The sequence below is a fragment of the Cyclopterus lumpus genome, chromosome 21, assembly GCF_009769545.1.
Source record: "Cyclopterus lumpus isolate fCycLum1 chromosome 21, fCycLum1.pri, whole genome shotgun sequence".
NCBI lineage: Eukaryota > Metazoa > Chordata > Actinopteri > Perciformes > Cyclopteridae > Cyclopterus > Cyclopterus lumpus.
The window spans coordinates 21018292-21036590 of NC_046986.1; the positions used below are offsets into that span (position 1 = coordinate 21018292).

Below are 18299 nucleotides of genomic sequence, written 5' to 3' on the forward strand. Positions count from 1 at the left end.
TGCTGATAAGTAGAACATTTAGTTATTTTTGCTGATCAATTGCTTCCTAAATAATGGTCAGGAGCTGAAAACAGTTGAAACTGAAAACGATTTAAAAAAAACATCGAAAGCAACTTTAATGTTTTTAGTTTTTCTCCCCAAAATGTCACCAACAACAAACATCTTAATAGAAAATACAGACAGACAGATTAAGTCAAGAGATAGACAAGAGAGTGAGTGAGCAATACCCAAATCCCCAACACCCAGAGTGATGACGGGAGGAGGTACAGAAGGAGAAGATGTCCGCGTCAGTCCATCACTGCCGCTTCACCTCCTCCTTCTCTCCTCTCGCTCTCGGTTCCTGTCTCTGTTCTCTTTATTCCTCTCCCTCTCCCTCGGCTTTTCTCGCTCCTTCTCGCCCTCTCTCTTCTCCTCAGGCTCTCGGTCCCTCGCTCGCTCGCTCTCTCTGACCCTCCCTCTGTCTCTCTCGCTCACTCCGTCTCTTTGTCGGCCTTGAAAGTCCATTTTGCTTCTCCTCCGTTCCTCCTTCTCCTCCTCTTCTTCCTCCTCCTCAGCCCTTTCGTCACGTCTGCTCCGGTGGGTAGCCGCACGGTCCTCTACCTCACGTGCGCGCTCACGGCCTTCTGCCTCACGTGCACGCCCTGCCATCTCACGCCCCTCCACCTCACGTGCACGCCCCTCTACCTCACGTGCACGCTCACGCCCCTCCACCTCACGTGCACGCCCCTCTACCTCACGTGTACGCTCACGCCCCTCCACCTCACGTGAACGCCCCTCTACCTCACGTGTACGCTCACGCCCCTCTACCTCACGTGCACGCTCATGCCCCTCCACCTCACGTGCGAGGCCTTTCCTGTCCTTCCTCGCCTGCTTCTCGTCACCGTGGTCATCGTCGTTCTTGCGTTCGACTCGCTTCTTGTCCGACTGTTTGTCCTTCTTGTTCTTGATCTTCTTGTTCTTCTTCTTCTTGTCCTCCCCCTTCTTCTTGTTGTTCTTCTCCTCGCTTTGTTCTTTTCTCTTCTTCTTCTTTTTCTGTTTGCTGTCCTCGTCTGAAGGACAAGAGGGGAAAATAAAATATATATTTTTCAGAAAAAGAACATTTACAGATAAAAAAAAACCATGCAATTAGTTTCACTTTTAATAAAATAATATGGATGTACCTGAGCTGCTGCTGGAGTCAGAGGAATCTGATTCACTCGAGGAGTCTGAGGAGGAGGAGGACTCAGACGAAGAGGAGTCTGAGGAGGAGGAGGAGTCAGAGGATTCCACTTCCTGGTTCTGAGTCATGATTATCTTGGGAGCATTCTTCAAATGTTCCCTCAACTCGTCCCTGAGAGAGAGAATTATGTGCGTGAGAAATGTTTGTATATACACAACATTCATGCAAAAGTTTGGACAGAATGTAATATTGGTTTTGTAATAAAATACAAATAAAGAAATATTAAAATGTTACAAAGTAAAATGATACGATCTATCTATCCATCTATCTATAAATCTATGAAACATTACATTCAGAAAACAAAAACTTATTTTTCTTCCAAACAAACTTTTTTGTGTGTTGAACTTCAGACTTTCATGCTATTTATTTCCCGTTTAACCGACGATACAAACTACAATTATGTATTATATCAATAATCTTTCAATGCTTGGACATGGCTAGACTGGCAAACCACTTTTAATTCTTTAAATTAATTTAAGTCTCGGATAAATTGACATTTACCAATTATGAGAGTACAATCAACTTTTTAATTTATAGATGCAAAAAATTATTAAGGAAACCACTTTCACATATGGCTCAAACATTCAAGCGTCCTCCAATTTGAGGCTGAGACAGTATAGTGTGTGTGTGTTTGTATGCATGTATGTATGTATGTATGTATGTATATATATATATATATATATATATATATATATATATATATATATATATATATATATATACATACATACATACATACACACACACGTTATGCGTTTCTTACGTCAGGCCTCCCAGTCCGATAGAGGTGAAGAAGTTGATGGCAAAGCGAGTATTTCTGGGATTATCACGAGGAAAGAGACCTTCAAAGTACGGCTGCAGAGTCCTGAAACACACAGTTTGCAGCTTAATTTGCTTTTTCTAATCTTTATTTATCTTTGAAGCGAAACAGAATACCTCATGTTTCAGTGGGTGTGTGTGTGTGTGTTCGTACGGGTCTTTGAGCCTCTGGTTGAGTCTGGGGAGGCCCATGTAGGCACAGAGCTCCTGGAAAAGGATCTTAACAAAGATCCTGCTGGATGACGTTGTGGTATCCTCGCTCATCCGGACGCACTCCAGCACCTGGTGATCGAGAGACATTCACAAGACAGCACACACACACACACACACAGAGAGAGAGACAGAGAAACATGAATTCTGAGAAAAAATCAATCAGAAAGAACAACCAGATCCATGTGTGCGTGTCGGCCCTTACACTCCAGGGCACAGAGTCCGTGTAGAGCAGGTGAGCAAACAGCCGAGCCACGTTCCTCAGTTTGTTGGTCTCCAGCCGGTGAATGGTTTCGTACTGCTCCGCAAAAATCCCCTCAAAACTCTCCATATACTCCTTCTTCAGCAGACAGAACCTCTGAAGACAAAAGGCACAACAGTTACATGCAGTTCAGCAGGATTTCAGATGGGATTTGAAGGGAAATCAATCTGCACCCGATCACGTGTCACTCATCACGTTGGGATGCTAGCCCGACTGAAACCTGATCACAAAGCATCGCTTCACAGGCCTCAATGTGCAGGGCGGTTAATCAACCATGATAAGAAAGGGGAACCGTCTGCCTGACACATATTTAAAATATTAAATATCTGGTTTGTATGGCACGGTTGACGTACTCAAGAGCACCGCCAGAAAAATAGAAATTAAATAACAAACAAAACGGCTTGCGAGTTTCCACAGTAACAGGGAAACCGATTTTTAAATGAAAACCACAAACTTCGTTCAGAGAGAAGATGAAGTGTTTTCCCGTCTCACCCCGGCCAGCAGACCAAAGAACTTCTCGTAGGTTCTCTGTTGGGCGCAGCAGTCCAGGATCATGTTACAAAGCTCCTTCTGTTCACACAAACAGAACACATCTTATGAATACATTACATCCCACATCAAAGATCACGTCATGTTTACCAAACAACAATCTTATCGTGACGTTGACTTTGCGTCTGTTCGCTCATGTTCCGGCTTCTCGACCCGCTGTGATCGGACAGGGAGCGGCGCGTTAAATGAGGTTCAAAGGTCAAATGATGTGAATGAGAGTGCAGCGGCCAGGTGTGAAATCCCAGAGACGCTTTGTTTCGACCGAGTGTCGAAGGCAGCTGTGATGCATCGGTGGCGGTCAGCGTCTGTCTTGTACGACACACAAATTCAAAACACCGACCCCTTTCCCAAAAGCATGCTGGCAAAGATAATATTTAAAATCTATTTTATGAACTTTCTTAAATCTGAAGGGGCGTTTCTAAAAAGAACGAAGCGTTTAGTTCCTGTTACCAAGCGTTAACATGCAAACTGGGGCTGAGAGATGTAATGGGGATTATTTCTGACTGACACTAGAATTGAGATATGATTCGGGATATTAGAGGGAGCGTTTGTTTTTACAGTCATTTTTGTTTTCATTGATTCAGCCATTCATCCCTGTGAAAGGGTATCTTGACACATATTTTCCATTTGAATCAAATACTGCCATGTTGCAGTATTTCCATAAATTGTTCGAGAAGTTGTTGGGAAAGAGGAATGCGGTCCCCCGCGAGGCCGCCGCCGTCTTCTTGGTGCAACTGATTCAGACGTCTTGTTTTTCTTTTTGATGTGAAAGCTGTGCAATTATATTGTAATGTACTTTTTTTGCTTCCATCAACATCTCAGTCAATCGGTGTTCCAGCTGCTGAGTCGAGTGAGTCAGTCTTAACGCTGATGAAACGCTGGTTGACAAGGTTCACTCTGCATATTAATTATCTTGAGCGTCCAGCTGTTGTTATGGCAACACTTCTAGGAATCGACTTTTTACCATTTGTCAGCTTGTTTTATTCTTCCACATTATTTTTAGATTTATCCTCAGTGGAGAAAAGAAGAAGGAAAAGAGACAATTATCCTCATCTGTGTGCGTTTGCGTCACTGAGGCTTTTTAAATCTGCCAAGTGTGTGTGTGTGTGTGTGTGTGTGTGTGTGTGTGGACTTACCGTCTGGCTGTCAGGAAAGTCCATCTTGATCAGCTTGTGAGCGCACTCCTCAAAGTCCAAACTACAGACAAAAAAAAAATCTAGCCATTAGTAAGAATACATCTGTGAGCTTGTGTGTGTGTGTTCCTGTTTGTGTGATATTTTCTAAAGCCATTTCAGTTTCATCCTGTTCTCCAAACCTGTGAGCCGCTCTACAATGAAACCATGGTAACTAGGCTGCACACACACACACGAGATTTAAATATTATTCCAAGTCCATCAAATATAGAAGGAGCTGTAAATAACTGCCAACACCCTGAGAGACAATTGAGTCACTGTGTATTTGTAAGAGTGTGTGTTACTCTGTGTATGTCTGCTGTGTGTGTGTGTGTGTGTGTGTACCTGGACTGGATAGCGAGGTAGATGGTTCTTCTAAAAGCAACCAGGTTGACTTCTGTCATATCATAGATGGTGATTTTCTCATCTGAGGGAAAGAGAGAGAGAGAGGCTTCTTTAATATTGTGTTAAAATCTGTAACTTTGGTCTACAAAATTTCCCCCCAAAATGTTAAACTATTACTTAAAAAGCAGAGGCTGTGACCCTCACAAACACTGGATCCTACGTTTCCCATAATGCAACACAACATCTTTTTCGTTAAAACCTACCACGTTTAAGAGTTGCCTCAAACAAACAATATACAACCGTTTCCAAAACTGTCTGTTTTGCAGGCCTCACCTCCTCCCTCCTCCGCGTTCTCTTCTTCATCGTCTTCCTCTTCGTCGCTGCCATCGCCCTCCTCCCCTGAGTCGCTGCTGCCCTCGTCCAGGATATCTGTCGGGAGGTGAGAGCTGATTGGTTAAACTGAGAGGGAAGTGACAGCTGATTGGTCGGTTTGATGTTCGGGTGTATTCTGACCTCTTTTAATGGTTTTGTATTTCTCCTCGCTCTCCAGGAAGTCTGGGTCCATCTTAAACACATCTGAATGAACATAAACACACACACACACACGTTAGAATTACATATACAGATGTCTTTCTGCAGAGAGACTTGGAGAGTCAGGTAGAGGTCTTTCTTACTGAGGAGTTCTTCGGTGTTGTACTCGTCATCCAGCGGCAGCATGTGGGTGAACTGGTCTCCCTCATCCACCAGGTCCAGGCCCTCTAGGATCACTGGATGATCTTTGAAACCATCCTTCCTGATGGCAAACATCACCTCGATCATGTACTGGACCCTCTTATCAATGGCCGACTCGTGAAGGACGTTCCTGAGACGCTCAAATATGGCTGAAAAGAGAGAAGGACAGGGTTAGTAGTCACAATTACGATGAATTGTGCAGATATTTAGGATGAATTTTAATTAGAAAATGTCAGATCTTCTGACAAATGCAATACCGTTAGTTTAACGGTTCAGATTTTCGGATATTTTTGCTTGTTGGAGGTCTTACACAGTTTTGAGGGTGAGCTCAGGCCGAGAAGACAGCTTCAGGGGAAACAAAGTCCCTGAACGCTTCATGTTTTTGTCATGAAGCAGGCTTGTAACAGCTGGCTCCCAAAAACCGTGTCTCTTTTACTTTATTTACAGCTCTCTGTGTGTGTGTGTGTGTGTGTGTGTGTGTGTGTGTGTGTGTGTGTGTGTGTGTGTGTGTGTGTGGCAACAAAGGCGCCTGGCTTGAAGTAGACGTGGAAGGCCGTGTTTAAGTGGCTACCGTTGATTCCTCGCGGGGACACCTCGGTCAGTTTGAGTCCACACTCCTTCAGGAAGGCGATGGCGACCTCCACGCTGTCGTCAGTCGGACGCTCCAACAGCAGAGTGAGCATCTCCAGACAAAGAACCTCGTGGGCCTGAGGGCGAGAGACCACGGCGCCGACAGAGAGAGAGAGAGAGGGAGAGGGAGAGGTAAACAAACTTCAATAGAGCTGAACACAAACACTCAAACCGTCTGATAATAATATTATTAGAACTGATATTATTAGTATAATAATACAAGACAGCAGGACCTACCACGTTCTGGTTGATGAGATGTGCCACAAACTTTGAGGCCGTCAAGCATTGTTGCTGGAAAACAAAAGACAGACTGGTTTTAATAGATTACTAATATGAATACAGTCAAAGTCTATAATGATAGGAAACACAATTCAAACTTCAGGAAAAAGAAAGAAAGAAAAGACTTTCAGACTCTTAACCTTCCATTTAAATAAAGAAATTTGGTTCAGAATAAACATTGTGTCAAATTATTTAAGCAAATGTTTGTGTTTATTTGCCACAAACAGAAACTCCGCAATGAGCTGGGATACTGGGAGGAGCATCAATGTACATATGAAGAAGTTATGCATTTGCTGTGTTGTACTGGCTGAGAAAACAAATCTGGGGTCATGAATCTAATCTTAAACATCTTATAGACGTACAGATATCATCTGTAGTGAGGTGGCCGGGGTTAAAAACCATCTAGAATAATTCAGGTGTAGTTTCTTATTCGTCTCTCTACATTTGAATCATCCAGCTTCAGCCTGCTCAAGTTAAAACATGTTCACCTCAGTGGAGGTGGGAATACGTTGGAAATGGCACAATTAGTTTCTCAATTGAATAAACAGAAACGGCTCAATGGACTTTGAAACATAACCTAAAGTCGGGCTACATGGTCTTGATGAAGGTCACAGTCTGACAAACGGAGAAAAGCTTTTCAATTTCTAAATGTTAACGGTGTTGCTTTGGAAGCATCTCACCGTCCCCTGACTGTATGAGAATAATGAAATCAGAGTTAACTTTACTGACCAACTAAACCATCACTGTGCTGCTACCAACATTATATCTCCAGTAATGGTGAACAAGCTATTATTATTATTACAAAACGCTGTACATGAGCAGGTCTTGTAGATGAAACGGACCAGCGATCACGTCATTGTCCACAGTTGGTCAAAGTTTTGAGAAGTGGTGCAGTTTGAGCTGACCCGGCTGTCTTGTTCACTAGTCCTGGAGTTTAGGGCTCTGCTCATGTTAGTCTCCGGGTAATGGCATTAAAACTATTAACAAAAACACCTCGCCGTAGGGCTGGGCGGTATACCGGTATGGATTTTTCATATACTGTCATAGCCGTAACAACTGTTGTCGCTCTTCGGCAGGCAGCAAAATATATTGTTCACCGCTCACCACTGAGGGTGCAGCGGTCGAAGCTACATGTCTTACGTGTATTGAGATGGAGTTATGGTTATAACAACAATTAATAACACACAACCAACACTCTTTAACAGAGTAAAACACCACAACAACAGTTTGTGACACAAACAATTTGTAGCGCTAATAATGGTACATTTATAAAATGACACCGCCGAACGGCATGCTGGGTACAGCTCGCCCACTATCACAACAAGAAGAAACTCTGTCGCTACACTAAAAAACGGAAAAGAGCGATGCAGGAGGAACAACGAGAGACCAATACAACTTGTTGTTGCTTTTTGGTTACACATATGCAACGCTGATTACTGTGTGGTATTTGTTATAAATGTACGTTGGTACAGAGAGGGTGATAAGAAGATGAACCTGGAGGGACTTAGGACCCAGGGGAATGTAGTTGAACAAAACAGGAAGAGACAGAATGGAAGACACAGCCACACAAACATCTGTTCAGTTGGCTGGTGGTCCTTTTCGAAGTCAACGAATGAATGCGTTTACTGGGAAAAAAAAATACCGTGATATACCGCGAAACCAGCAGAATCTTACAAAATACTGTGATATTTTGGCCATACCGCCCAGCCCTGATTGTATGATATAAAATCAGACAGACAGGTACCTTGAGGTTGCGGCGGTAGCTCCTCCTGAAGGCCAGGATGAGGCGTTTGAGGATCAGCTCTCCAATCTGAGGGAACTTGGAGTTAATGATGGCGACGACGGCAGAGTAAACGTGAGTGAAGGTCGGCGACGCCGCCTGAGCCTGCAGCACCGAGCGAGACAGCAGACCCCTGAGAGACAGACAGGTAGACGGATACAGCGGGAAGTCAGGGAGACAGTCAGACACGACCTCCAGTGGAATACAGAGGAAAGATTCTCAGTTTCACTGTTTTCAATCAATAACACTGATCAGGAAGCATCTTTGTTTAGTAAAGTAGCCTTTGAGTATTAATGTGAAGTTTTATGTTGCTGCGTTCCATTGTTCACCTGCCCCTGACGATGTTCTCCTGCAGCAGCTCCTGGATTATGTGGACGATGTTGGACACGTTGACTTTGTTGATCAGACCGTTGATGGACTTCTTCAGGGCCTCCCAGCTCATCCTCTGATAGGCCAGGCTGCACAGGACAACAAGAATTATATGGCGTCGTATAAATACAGTCAAGATTTCAGTTACACGTCGCAGGTATAGAGCTAAACATTTGATTAGAACTGCAGCTCGGTGTTACATTATTGTTGGCTTTATGCTGCATGCTGGTGCATTCATGTGTCGATAAGATTATTTCAGATTTTTCTTTCTTTAAAAGCCAATTTTACATTCCTTATAGTCTGACAAATGACTGTTTTGGGGTTGTGCTGAACATTCGGTAGGAGCAGACACAGGTCAGAGATCATGTCATAAATGTTATACATATATAATGCATGTTTTACCCTCCACTATACGACTCATTCCTCAGAACTTCTCAAGTTTTCTTTTTTTTTTACCTGAAATGTTCCATTTATTTGTTTGTTTGCTCTTTGTCTTTCTATTTAGTTTAGTTTTGTATGTCTATGCCTTATGTAAAGCGTCTTTGTTATTATTATATGTTTAATGTGGAAGTTCAGGTATTTTATTGGCTTGGGCCCAAAAGTGCTGAGGTGGTTCTGGGCTCAGGTCAGGCTTGGACAGAAGCTTGTGGGTTCATGTAGGGCCAGGGATGTTTTTTGGGCCCGATCATAGCTCTACTTTGAATGCATGTTCAACGGTGATAATTCAACATTGACCAATTTACAATGGTTAATATTAGCGTAATTAAACATTTACTATGATGGATTTTCTCTGCAGCGAATTTTAAATCTGGACATTTTCCCACGTAAATAACTTCCTGGAAGAAAGAAAATAAATCTACAAACTGATGGACAATTGACAAAAACGAAGAGGAAAAAAATAATAATAATTTAAAACAGTCTTACCTGGTCTTGTCAGTGATTTGCTGCTGCATCATGCGCAGCTTGGCGGGGGGGATGTAAGCTCCACCCGTCCTGGTCAGGATCGGGTCGATCTCCTCCTTCTTCTTCTTGACCGGCGGCCCCTCTGCCGCCACTGGCTCCCGGTCTGTTGTAGGGGAGCCGGAGTGTCCTCGCCTCCTGTGATCTGACTCGGCACCCCGATTGGTCCACCGGTCACGCCCGTCCCTATCGTCACGCCGATCATCATAGCGATCCCTGGGTGGAGGACAGAAAGCAGAGAGAAAGCAGAGAGAAAGCGAATAAAATAAAAAGTTAAACTAATGTTCACCTTTCATAAACTCTCTAGCCTAAACTGGTCTGGTAAAGGCAAACTTAAAGGTTTTAGTGGTTCGAGTAGGTTTACACCGTGTCAAAATAAAAGAGACACCGTTTTCTGGAAAGAAACGGTTTCTAAAACCAGGTGTAAAAACTTTTTATCTATTGAAATGGAAAGAGCAGAGTTAACGTATTCAGTATTTTAGTAAAAATAGAATTCGTATAATCAACACTATTATTTCTACCCTAATTAAAGATGTATGTTACATGTCAGTAAGTAATGTCACACTTTTCTGTGTCATGCTTTTAGACAAAACAACACTTTGTTTTATATCATGTGTTTTATATCATGTATGGCCCATTGGCTTGCGGACTACTGCTTTGAAGCCTTAAGTTTGACAATTTGAACGGTGCCATCTTGGTTTTTAGCCATTGTCTTCTTAGTACACTTTTGCAACCAGAAGTGACACAAAAGGGTGGCGCTAAGAACAACTGAATGTGGAATACAATATTATCAGGCAACCAACATTTTGATGAACTTGAACAGAAAACAGACAATGCATTGGTAGTGACCTGTCAATCACCGTAAGCCCCGCCCTAAAGCATCCCCTGCTTTATGGTCTATTTGACTCTAAATGGACCATAATGTACTAAATGAACGTCATGCTGTATTAAAGAAGACTTTGTGTACGGTGTTTTATGAACGAAATGGTGTTGATGACCCGGTTTCACAGGGTATTGAACATATTGATCAACTAATTTTAAACTCGTGAAAAGTTAGTCAGCAAAAATCTACAAGCCAATAAAAAGCTGTGTGCGTCTGTTCGTTACCGTGTATAGCGTCCTCTGTCGTAGCGACCCCGGTCCCGGTCTCTCTCTCTGGACCTGGATCTGTCTTGTCCTCTTGACCTGGACCTGTCTCGTCCTCTGGATCTTGATCTGTCTCTCTCTCTAGATCTGGATCTGGACCTGTCCCGTCCCCAGGATCTGTCTCGCTCTCTAGACCTCGATCTGTCTCGGTCTTTGGATATGGATCCGTCTCTTTCTCTGGACACAGACTTGGATTTTGATCTCTGAACATCAAAGAAGAAAATAGTGTCAGCTTTATTTCTTCAGTCTTTGGTCCCGTTAAAAGAATCTTGATTATCCCTGTATGATGGAATTGCTTGTGATGCCAAATAGCCTACAAAAGAAGGGTAAACATGTAGGTGTGTGCCAGCTGACTAGCTGGAGAGCTAAATGCCAAAAAAGATGATTTATAAATCAGAATATTTTAATAAGATAAACACATGTGAATTAAGAATTTTAAATTTTAAATACATTTTGACTGAAACAAACTGAGTGATCCCGTCACACGACACCGCATCATATTTCTTGAAGCACTGCTGTCACAGCAACATTTTTCCTTCCACATATTTCTTGCCATTTCTGTACATGCGCCAGCCCCTCCCACCAAACAAATGTGAGTTTCTCCAGCAGAGGTTCCTTCCCTGAGCCCGATTGTGTGCAGCAAACATCCTTCGTTTACTAACAGCAGGAAGTCGACCATAATCAGTGTATGACCTGACATGAAATGCCAGTAAAGACAACATTAATCCTTGCTTACTTTGATCTGAGCTACACTGCTCCTTAACTTCCTCAATGCACCATGATGTTCATCCTCATCATCACTGCTGCTGCTGTCGTCTGAGCTGCTGGAGGCACCACTCCCGGAGGCGGGACTCCTGGAGGGGGAACGCCCTGCAGGACTGGCTTGAGGGGATGACTTCTCTTTGGGGCTTCTTTCAACCGATTCGGCCTGTTGAGGCGTCTCTGCTGCGGGATTGGACTTGTCTTCTGGCGGTCCTGAAGACAGCATTATTAGATAGATGTCAAAACAGCAGCCACTAGTATTACCACTGTTACAACAGCATAAACAGTTACAGCAGGTTTTACTCACCACTTTGTTCTTTTTGCGCAGGACTGGGACTTTGACTTCTGCCTGGAGAGTCCATACCTGAAAAAAAGAAAGAAAAAAAACCCATAGATACACATTTATATGATTCTAATAAATATTGTAAAAGCCATTACATATTTACTCACACATAAAAGTACCAAGATTCCATTGATTAACAAACATTATTAAAACAATATTTAATCTTTTCTTCTGGTTATCTAATCCCATGAAAAGACCAACATCAACAGTCACTACAAAATGCTATCTAAAAGGATATTAATAGTTTTGATACATATTTCCCCAATAGCTTCACCTTTGAAGAATTAGCTTAACAGTATTGTTGTGATGACATCAGCTCCTTTTGAACTAAAAACATGATCAATCACATCAAGCCAACTTCTTATTTTCTTGATGATTCATTGAGTCTTAGACATGGGAAGGCAGTGAAAATGGCAAGTGCCCATAACAACAGAAAAAATAATAATAATAATAATAAATATATATTGTATTGTATTTCTGTTCAACCAACAGTCCAAAAACGCGACGGTTCATCAGTTTACTGTGATGCATAACAATGAAAGCATTACATTCTCACATTAAAGGTGGGATCATAAAAGTATTTGGTCTTTTTATTTGACACGTTCATTTTATTATGATTGTCAAAATAGCTGCCGATGTGTTTTCTGTCTATCGATTTATCAATTACCCGGATGACCGTCCCAGCATCATGTAAAGACACTTTTGTTGAGTCTTTCCAAATCATTTTCTGTCCCGACTAAATGCATCAGAGACACATATTTCTAAACGACAGCAGGTATAAAGGGTATCGTTTGTTTTGCTTCTGGGCCATCCGATCCCTTCAAATACATTAATACAAGTTTACTGTTAGCTCGATCTACCTGTAGCTAACGTACAGGAAGAGATAACACCATTAAGTGTCTCCGACATAACTTAAATTAAAAAAAGCCGTAGGCCTCAATTAGTCATGTTAGCCGGTTATCATACCATTATCACCCGTTAATACTCAACCAAAACCCCAAAGACCACGTCTGTGTTATCGCCATGTGTGTTTGGATGAGCTTAAATTAGCTAACGCTAGTGAGCTAACAGTTAGGTTAATCTTACTTTAGTTCCAGCTAGTTAGCAAAGGTGCTAGTTATTTGTCGGTGAAACCTCCAGACTGTTTACTCTCCAACTCTGAAGATAAACTCTATCTGTATTTCGGTGTCTTTTAATGTCCTCTTACCGATCTGTTTTCCGCCTTTTTGTCCGTTAAATCAGTGACGTTCTTATGGCGGAATATTTCCTACAATAACTTAAATACTTCCGGGTAACGGATCGCTTACGGATTTCACAATAAAAGTCCACAGGCTGCTTAAATGTAATGGCTTTTTAATGTATCGCCCACTGGTGGTGGAAATATTTACTTTCACAATGTGACTAGTCCATTACGAGTGTCATTTAAGATAGGAAAACACTAGAATGTCTTTTTGGTATATCCGTCTAAATACAAAAAAAAGAAAAATGCAGGATCAATTTGAAAAAGCAATTAAATGCTATTCTAAAAAGTGTGATGCATAAAGTCGAAGATTCAGTTCAGTTCAAGCCCCAAAAGGAGTGGAAATGAAGTGTAGTTTACTCTATAACGATGCAGAATAGGCTCAATATTGGGTTTATATGTACAATATTATACTACAAAGTAAAAACAAGCAATGGTTGTCAGATAAATAAGTTAAATAAAAAGTACAATATTTCCATTTGAAATGTAGAGTAGAACTACAATTAGCACAAAGTTAAGCAACACTCATCTGTACTGAAAATAAATACATCTTTATTATCCTCTATTTCTACAGAGTGATCTCTCCCCTGCATCCCGCTGAGAAGACATCAATAAAAAGTACACATCATCATTAATACACATCAATAGAAATGATTAGACACCAATAGTCAGACAGAAAGGTCAAATTAGAAGTGTGGGAAGGATTTTCTTGATCAGTTCAAAAATTATAAAAAACACATTACACTGTGGATGTTGGTCCAGCAAAGTCTGTGATCATAAAAACAAAGAAAAGTTTTAAACAAATACAAAGGCAATAAATGTTGATGAGAATAAAGGTTTGAAGTTCAGACTCATTACCGTCGAGCTCAGAATCTCTTCACCATCTATTGTTCCAAACATCAAAACCGAACAACGACAAAAAAACACAATCAATAAATTGTTTCCCAATAGTTCATCTCTCAGTATTTAATTTAAATACTAATATGAGTCTGTGCAGAAGAAGATTTTAAAAAAAGAAAGAAAGAAGAGGAGGTATTTAGCGCGTTTGTTTGATATTGACTGTGCTGTGGTCGGTACAGAGTGCTTGTGTTGCCTCAGCTACTCCCAAGATCTTCAGTTTTCAGCCCCTGATGGTGTCTCTGGAAACCTGCGAGGCACCATGCAGACACTACACACAGGCTTTAGTGCTAAAGAAAAACTGATGTTGAGTAAATGGTCATTAGTAATTCATTGTTCAGTGATCAATCACTTCTGTGGATTCTGTACAAAAAGCAGGAACATCTGCAGATAAGTTTGTATGAATTGTGCTGCAGTGGAGCAGAGTGACCTGCAGTGTTAGCGGTGATTTACTGATACAATAGTCTCAGTAATCAATCAATACGTTCATATTATTGCACAGATTTGTCATCGGACAGTCGGAAGTGAACACACTAATGCGGCTAACATCCTAATGCAGCTACGGTTTGGGCTACTTTGCCTGCTCCACCAATAAATGTTCTGCTGACCAGGCTCTGCGTCGTCATCATCATAAACATCATCATCACTGTGGCCATGACAACTTACTGAAACCTGCTGCTGCAGAGTGACCGTTGACCTCTGCAGTACCTAATGATATAACACGCTAACCTCATCACCTGCTCTGTAACAACCAACACACAGCACACACACAAAGTAGAGACTGTGAGTGTTAAAGGGACAGTCCAACATCTTGTTCAACCCTTTCAGTTCAGAATAGGTTTTGCCAAGCTCAACAAATCAGGATAACAATGGAAAGTGACAGATTCAACGGTGAATGAGGCAAGAGGAGCAGAAGCTCAATGACGATGATGATGGCAATGATGGAGTGTGGACAGCTGTAGAAGCATAAACCTTAAACTGTGTATCTTTAAATTTAAATCATTAACATTAAGGTGAAATGTTCATGGAATGAATAACTTTGAGTAAAAGCTCACTGAAGTTTAAGGAATGCAAACTCAAACTAAAAGGCAAGAGGGCTTAGATTTAAATATCCTTAATAAGGCAATTACAACATTCATAAAGGAGTTTTTCCCCTGTATGTTGCTTTAAAAAGGTTAAACTCTGCCAAATTATTGAATATATTTTAAGTAACAAGCTACTGATTTATAATTATCATCATTATTACTATCACTATCATCAATACGCACTGATCTGATCTCAGACTGGGATTGTAGGGAAAAGAAATTCACAGGATTGGGACTAGTACTGGCAGAGTAATATTAGCAGTACTACTTGTAGTATTAGTGGAAGTGGTAGTGGTAGTTTGATCAAAACAGCTTAGAAACAGGATGTGACGATGACACATCCCCACTGATGGTTCACAGGGACAGCTGGTGTTCCCAGCATGCATCACACCAGCAACAAACAGACCCATAGAAGTGCACGAGTCCTGTCTGAGGCCCCGCCCTCCACAGGTGTGTTGGAGGCGGGGTTTATCACATGTTGGTCACCAGTGTCACAGACATACAGTGTTACAGACACATAGTGTTCGCACAGACAGTGTTTGTTACTCAGCTATACAGTGTTACAGACAGACAGTGTTGCTGCTCAGGCTGTGGTTACGAAGGCAGGATGTGAAAAAGTTGGTGCTCTGCTGTGACTAAAGGGGGTGTTGCCTGCCGGGCAAGGGTGTTTGGCTTGGCGACACGACAGCCAGCAGCTCGCTGTAGATCTCCTGTCGGACCTCCTGCGCCACGCTCTCTCGAATCTGGAAAAGAGTGGAGACAGAATTTGAAAACAGCCGCCATGTTATTTTTAGGAAAACACTTATTTGAGAGTTAAATGAGCAGTTTGAAAGTACAGACAAGCTAAGAATAAGCTATTTTCCCCGAATGTCAAAATATTCCCTAATAGAGGCTGCATTGTGCAAAATGCTCCTGCCGTTTGTCTTTTTAGAACCTTTTATTGCCAAGTATGTTTTCACATACGAGGAATTTGTCATGGCGGGTGGTGCCGACTTTATTCTGTCCTGCAGTCATGTGGCGGTAGAAAGAAGTTTACATTTGTGTGACAACAGGGTGCTTGAAAAATAATCTAAAAATCAACCACTAGCCAACAGCAATAAGAAAGTAATACGTTTCCCACAAAAACAGGACTAAACTAAAATAATCACAAAAACGTATTACAAATTTAATCAACACATAAAACATGATCATGTTAAAGATGGATAAATGGAGATGTTTTGACATTGGCTGTTTTTTATCTCTATACACACAGTTAACATTATATTACAACAAATAAACACAAGACAAGAGTGGACGTTACTTAACCAGTGAAGTACCAGTCAAAATAAAATGTTACCTCTCTGATGAGCTGCTGCAGGTCCCCCACTCTGATTCCTCCTGCTGCTCCTTCCTCCTCTGGTACTCCTCCCCCCTCACTCTCTCCCTCTTCCCTCTCCTCTTCCTCAGTGTGTGTGTTGGGTCGAGGAGCGGGGACAGGGTTTATGTTAATTGATGCCCGGTACACGCCTCCTTTCTGCTCGCCTTCTCCTGCGACTGGAGTGGAGGTTCGGGAGGACGGTTCGGTGGAGGGGGTGTGACTGCCGTAGCTGAGCTCTGATTGGAGGAGGAGCTGCTCTCTGAGGAGGTCTGACACCTGGAGAACAGACACGAAGAGGTTGTACATTAAGACAAACTTAGGGGAATTTAGGTTTATCGAACAAATGTGTGTGTGTGTGTGTGTGTGTGTGTGTGTGTGTGTGTGTGTGTGTGCGCTGACCGGCTCCATGGCTCTCAGCGCAGAGGTGGTGGACAGACTGTCGAAACTGCGGTCGCTACGGAGACCCTGAGAAGAGAGCAGTTCACATCATGTCATGTTTTTAGTTTGGTCATAAATTGTTTAAGAGAGGTTTTAAAAAACTGCAGTTACGTATCTGTATACCCTGTGTTGTGTGTGATGTGTGTGTATACCCTGTGTTGTGTGTGATGTGTGTGTATATACCATGTGTGGTGTGTGTATATACCCTGTGTGGTGTGTATATACACCCTGTGTGTTGTGTGTTGTGTGTGTATATACCCTGTGTGGTGTGTGTAGATACACCCTGTGTGGTGTGTGTAGATACCCTATGGTGTGTGTGCGTATATACACTGCGCTGTGTCTGTTTTTGTGTGTATATACCCTGTAGTGTGTGTGCTGTGTGTGTATATACACTGCGCTGTGTCTGTTTTTGTGTGTATATACCCTGTGGTGTGTGTGCTGTGTGTGTATATACACTGCGCTGTGTCTGTTTTTGTGTGTATATACCCTGTGGTGTGTGTGCTGTGTGTGTATATACACTGCGCTGTGTCTGTTTTTGTGTGTATATACCCTGTGGTGTGTGTGCTGTGTAAGCTCCATCAGTCTGTCTTCCAGCTGTTGTTCCAGCTCCTGCAGCTCCTCTCTGACCGATGACCTCAGAGACTGAAGCTGCTCCACCTCCATCCTACACACACACACACACACACACACACACACACACACACGGTTTTGTATCACACATTATCACTGTCCAGATTACTGTGAGACATGCATCTGTCTGCTGTAGTCACCTGTCAGCAGGGCTCAGGTGTTTGTAGACCAGGGCCTGCTGTCGGATGATTGACTTCTCCAGATCCGTCATCTGACAGCGGAACAAGTTCAGACTCTGCCTCTTCTGGTAAATCTCCGCCAAAGACTGAAAATACAGAAAGAGAGTAACACTCTTAAATAACGCCAACAACAGTCAACTATGACGTCCTAAATGCATTATACTGCAAATCAACAGTAATATGCAAAGCTACTATGTCCTTTTATTATATAAATATGAACATACAGTGGTGGGAAATATGTTAGTATTGAGCATGTGGTCTTTACCCCTCCCCTCTACCTCCTGTTTCATGAATTGTGGCGGTCTGGATCGTGGTCCATGCCTTCTACTAATTATTCATAAATTTCTGTCATATTCATGTAATGTGTTTATGTAATCTGTACACATGACATATATTGCTTCTGTCCATCCGGGGAGAGGGATCCTCCTCTGTTGCTCTCCTGAAGGTTTCTTCCCTTTTTTCCCCTGTTTTTTTGGAGAGTTTTTCGTACACATTTTTTTTTGTGAGGTCCTGGGACAGGGATGTCGTATGTGTACAGATTGTAAAGCCCTCTGAGGCAAATTTGTGATTTTGGACTAACCAAAATAAACTGAATTGAATTAATGACCCAGTCAGAGAACACATCTGCCTTCAAAAGGGAACTTGGGATTCTGTGTTTGTGTCATGGAAGTCCAATGACAACTGTACATTGTGAGATGCACATAGACTTTAAGTGCCAGAAGCATCGCTGCTGGATTCAACACACAAACTTGATAACATTGATAAGAGTGATGAGTGATGACCGTACCTGGTGGTTGAGCAGAGCTGCTCTGTGCTCACTGAAAGCCTCAGGAGTGTCGGCTTGTTTCTAGATGGAGAGAGGACAGTGAGGCCAGGTCAGGAGGTGGAACACGACA

At 42.2% G+C, this 18299-nt stretch overlaps 2 protein-coding genes across 4 annotated transcripts in view; both read right to left on the reverse strand.

The window, feature by feature from the left end:
• Positions 1-12882, reverse strand: cwc22 (CWC22 spliceosome associated protein homolog). Of its 2 annotated transcripts, none has more exons than XM_034561444.1 (20): positions 12785-12882; positions 11542-11598; positions 11209-11447; positions 10434-10675; positions 9291-9542; positions 8327-8455; positions 7962-8130; positions 6176-6229; positions 5880-6015; positions 5251-5457; positions 5090-5152; positions 4910-5005; positions 4577-4658; positions 4196-4256; positions 3003-3080; positions 2454-2606; positions 2193-2320; positions 1983-2084; positions 1161-1330; positions 1-1049 (listed from the first exon to the last, which is right to left on the reverse strand). In XM_034561444.1, exons 2-20 carry the CDS (start codon positions 11594-11596, stop codon positions 307-309), a joined length of 3159 nt encoding a protein of 1052 aa, XP_034417335.1. In that variant the 5' UTR covers positions 11597-11598; positions 12785-12882; the 3' UTR covers positions 1-306. The 2 variants fall into 2 exon arrangements, with proteins under 2 accessions (XP_034417335.1, XP_034417336.1); XM_034561445.1 differs by having other exon boundaries at positions 12664-12804.
• Positions 12883-13347: 465 nt separating this feature from the next.
• itprid2 (ITPR interacting domain containing 2) overlaps positions 13348-18299 on the reverse strand; it is a 36774-nt gene continuing 31822 nt past the window's right edge. For both annotated transcript variants that reach the window (XM_034561056.1, XM_034561057.1), the window contains 6 exons: positions 18191-18250; positions 17365-17489; positions 17144-17258; positions 16556-16621; positions 16136-16432; positions 13348-15542 (listed from right to left, as the gene is read on the reverse strand). In XM_034561056.1, the coding sequence (XP_034416947.1) occupies positions 15435-15542; positions 16136-16432; positions 16556-16621; positions 17144-17258; positions 17365-17489; positions 18191-18250 (771 nt within the window). In that variant the 3' untranslated portion in view covers positions 13348-15434. The remainder of the gene's footprint in view (positions 15543-16135; positions 16433-16555; positions 16622-17143; positions 17259-17364; positions 17490-18190; positions 18251-18299) is intronic.

Coding starts and splice junctions, on each gene's coding strand:
- cwc22 (XM_034561444.1), bottom strand. CDS start 11,596: ATGGACTCTCCAGGCAGAAGTCAAAGTCCCAGTCCTGCGCAAAAAGAA. Junction 5,006..5,089: donor ATACAAAACCATTAAAAGAG/GTCAGAATACAC, acceptor ACCTCCCGACAG/ATATCCTGGACGAGGGCAGC. Junction 4,659..4,909: donor GAACGCGGAGGAGGGAGGAG/GTGAGGCCTGCA, acceptor TCTTTCCCTCAG/ATGAGAAAATCACCATCTAT.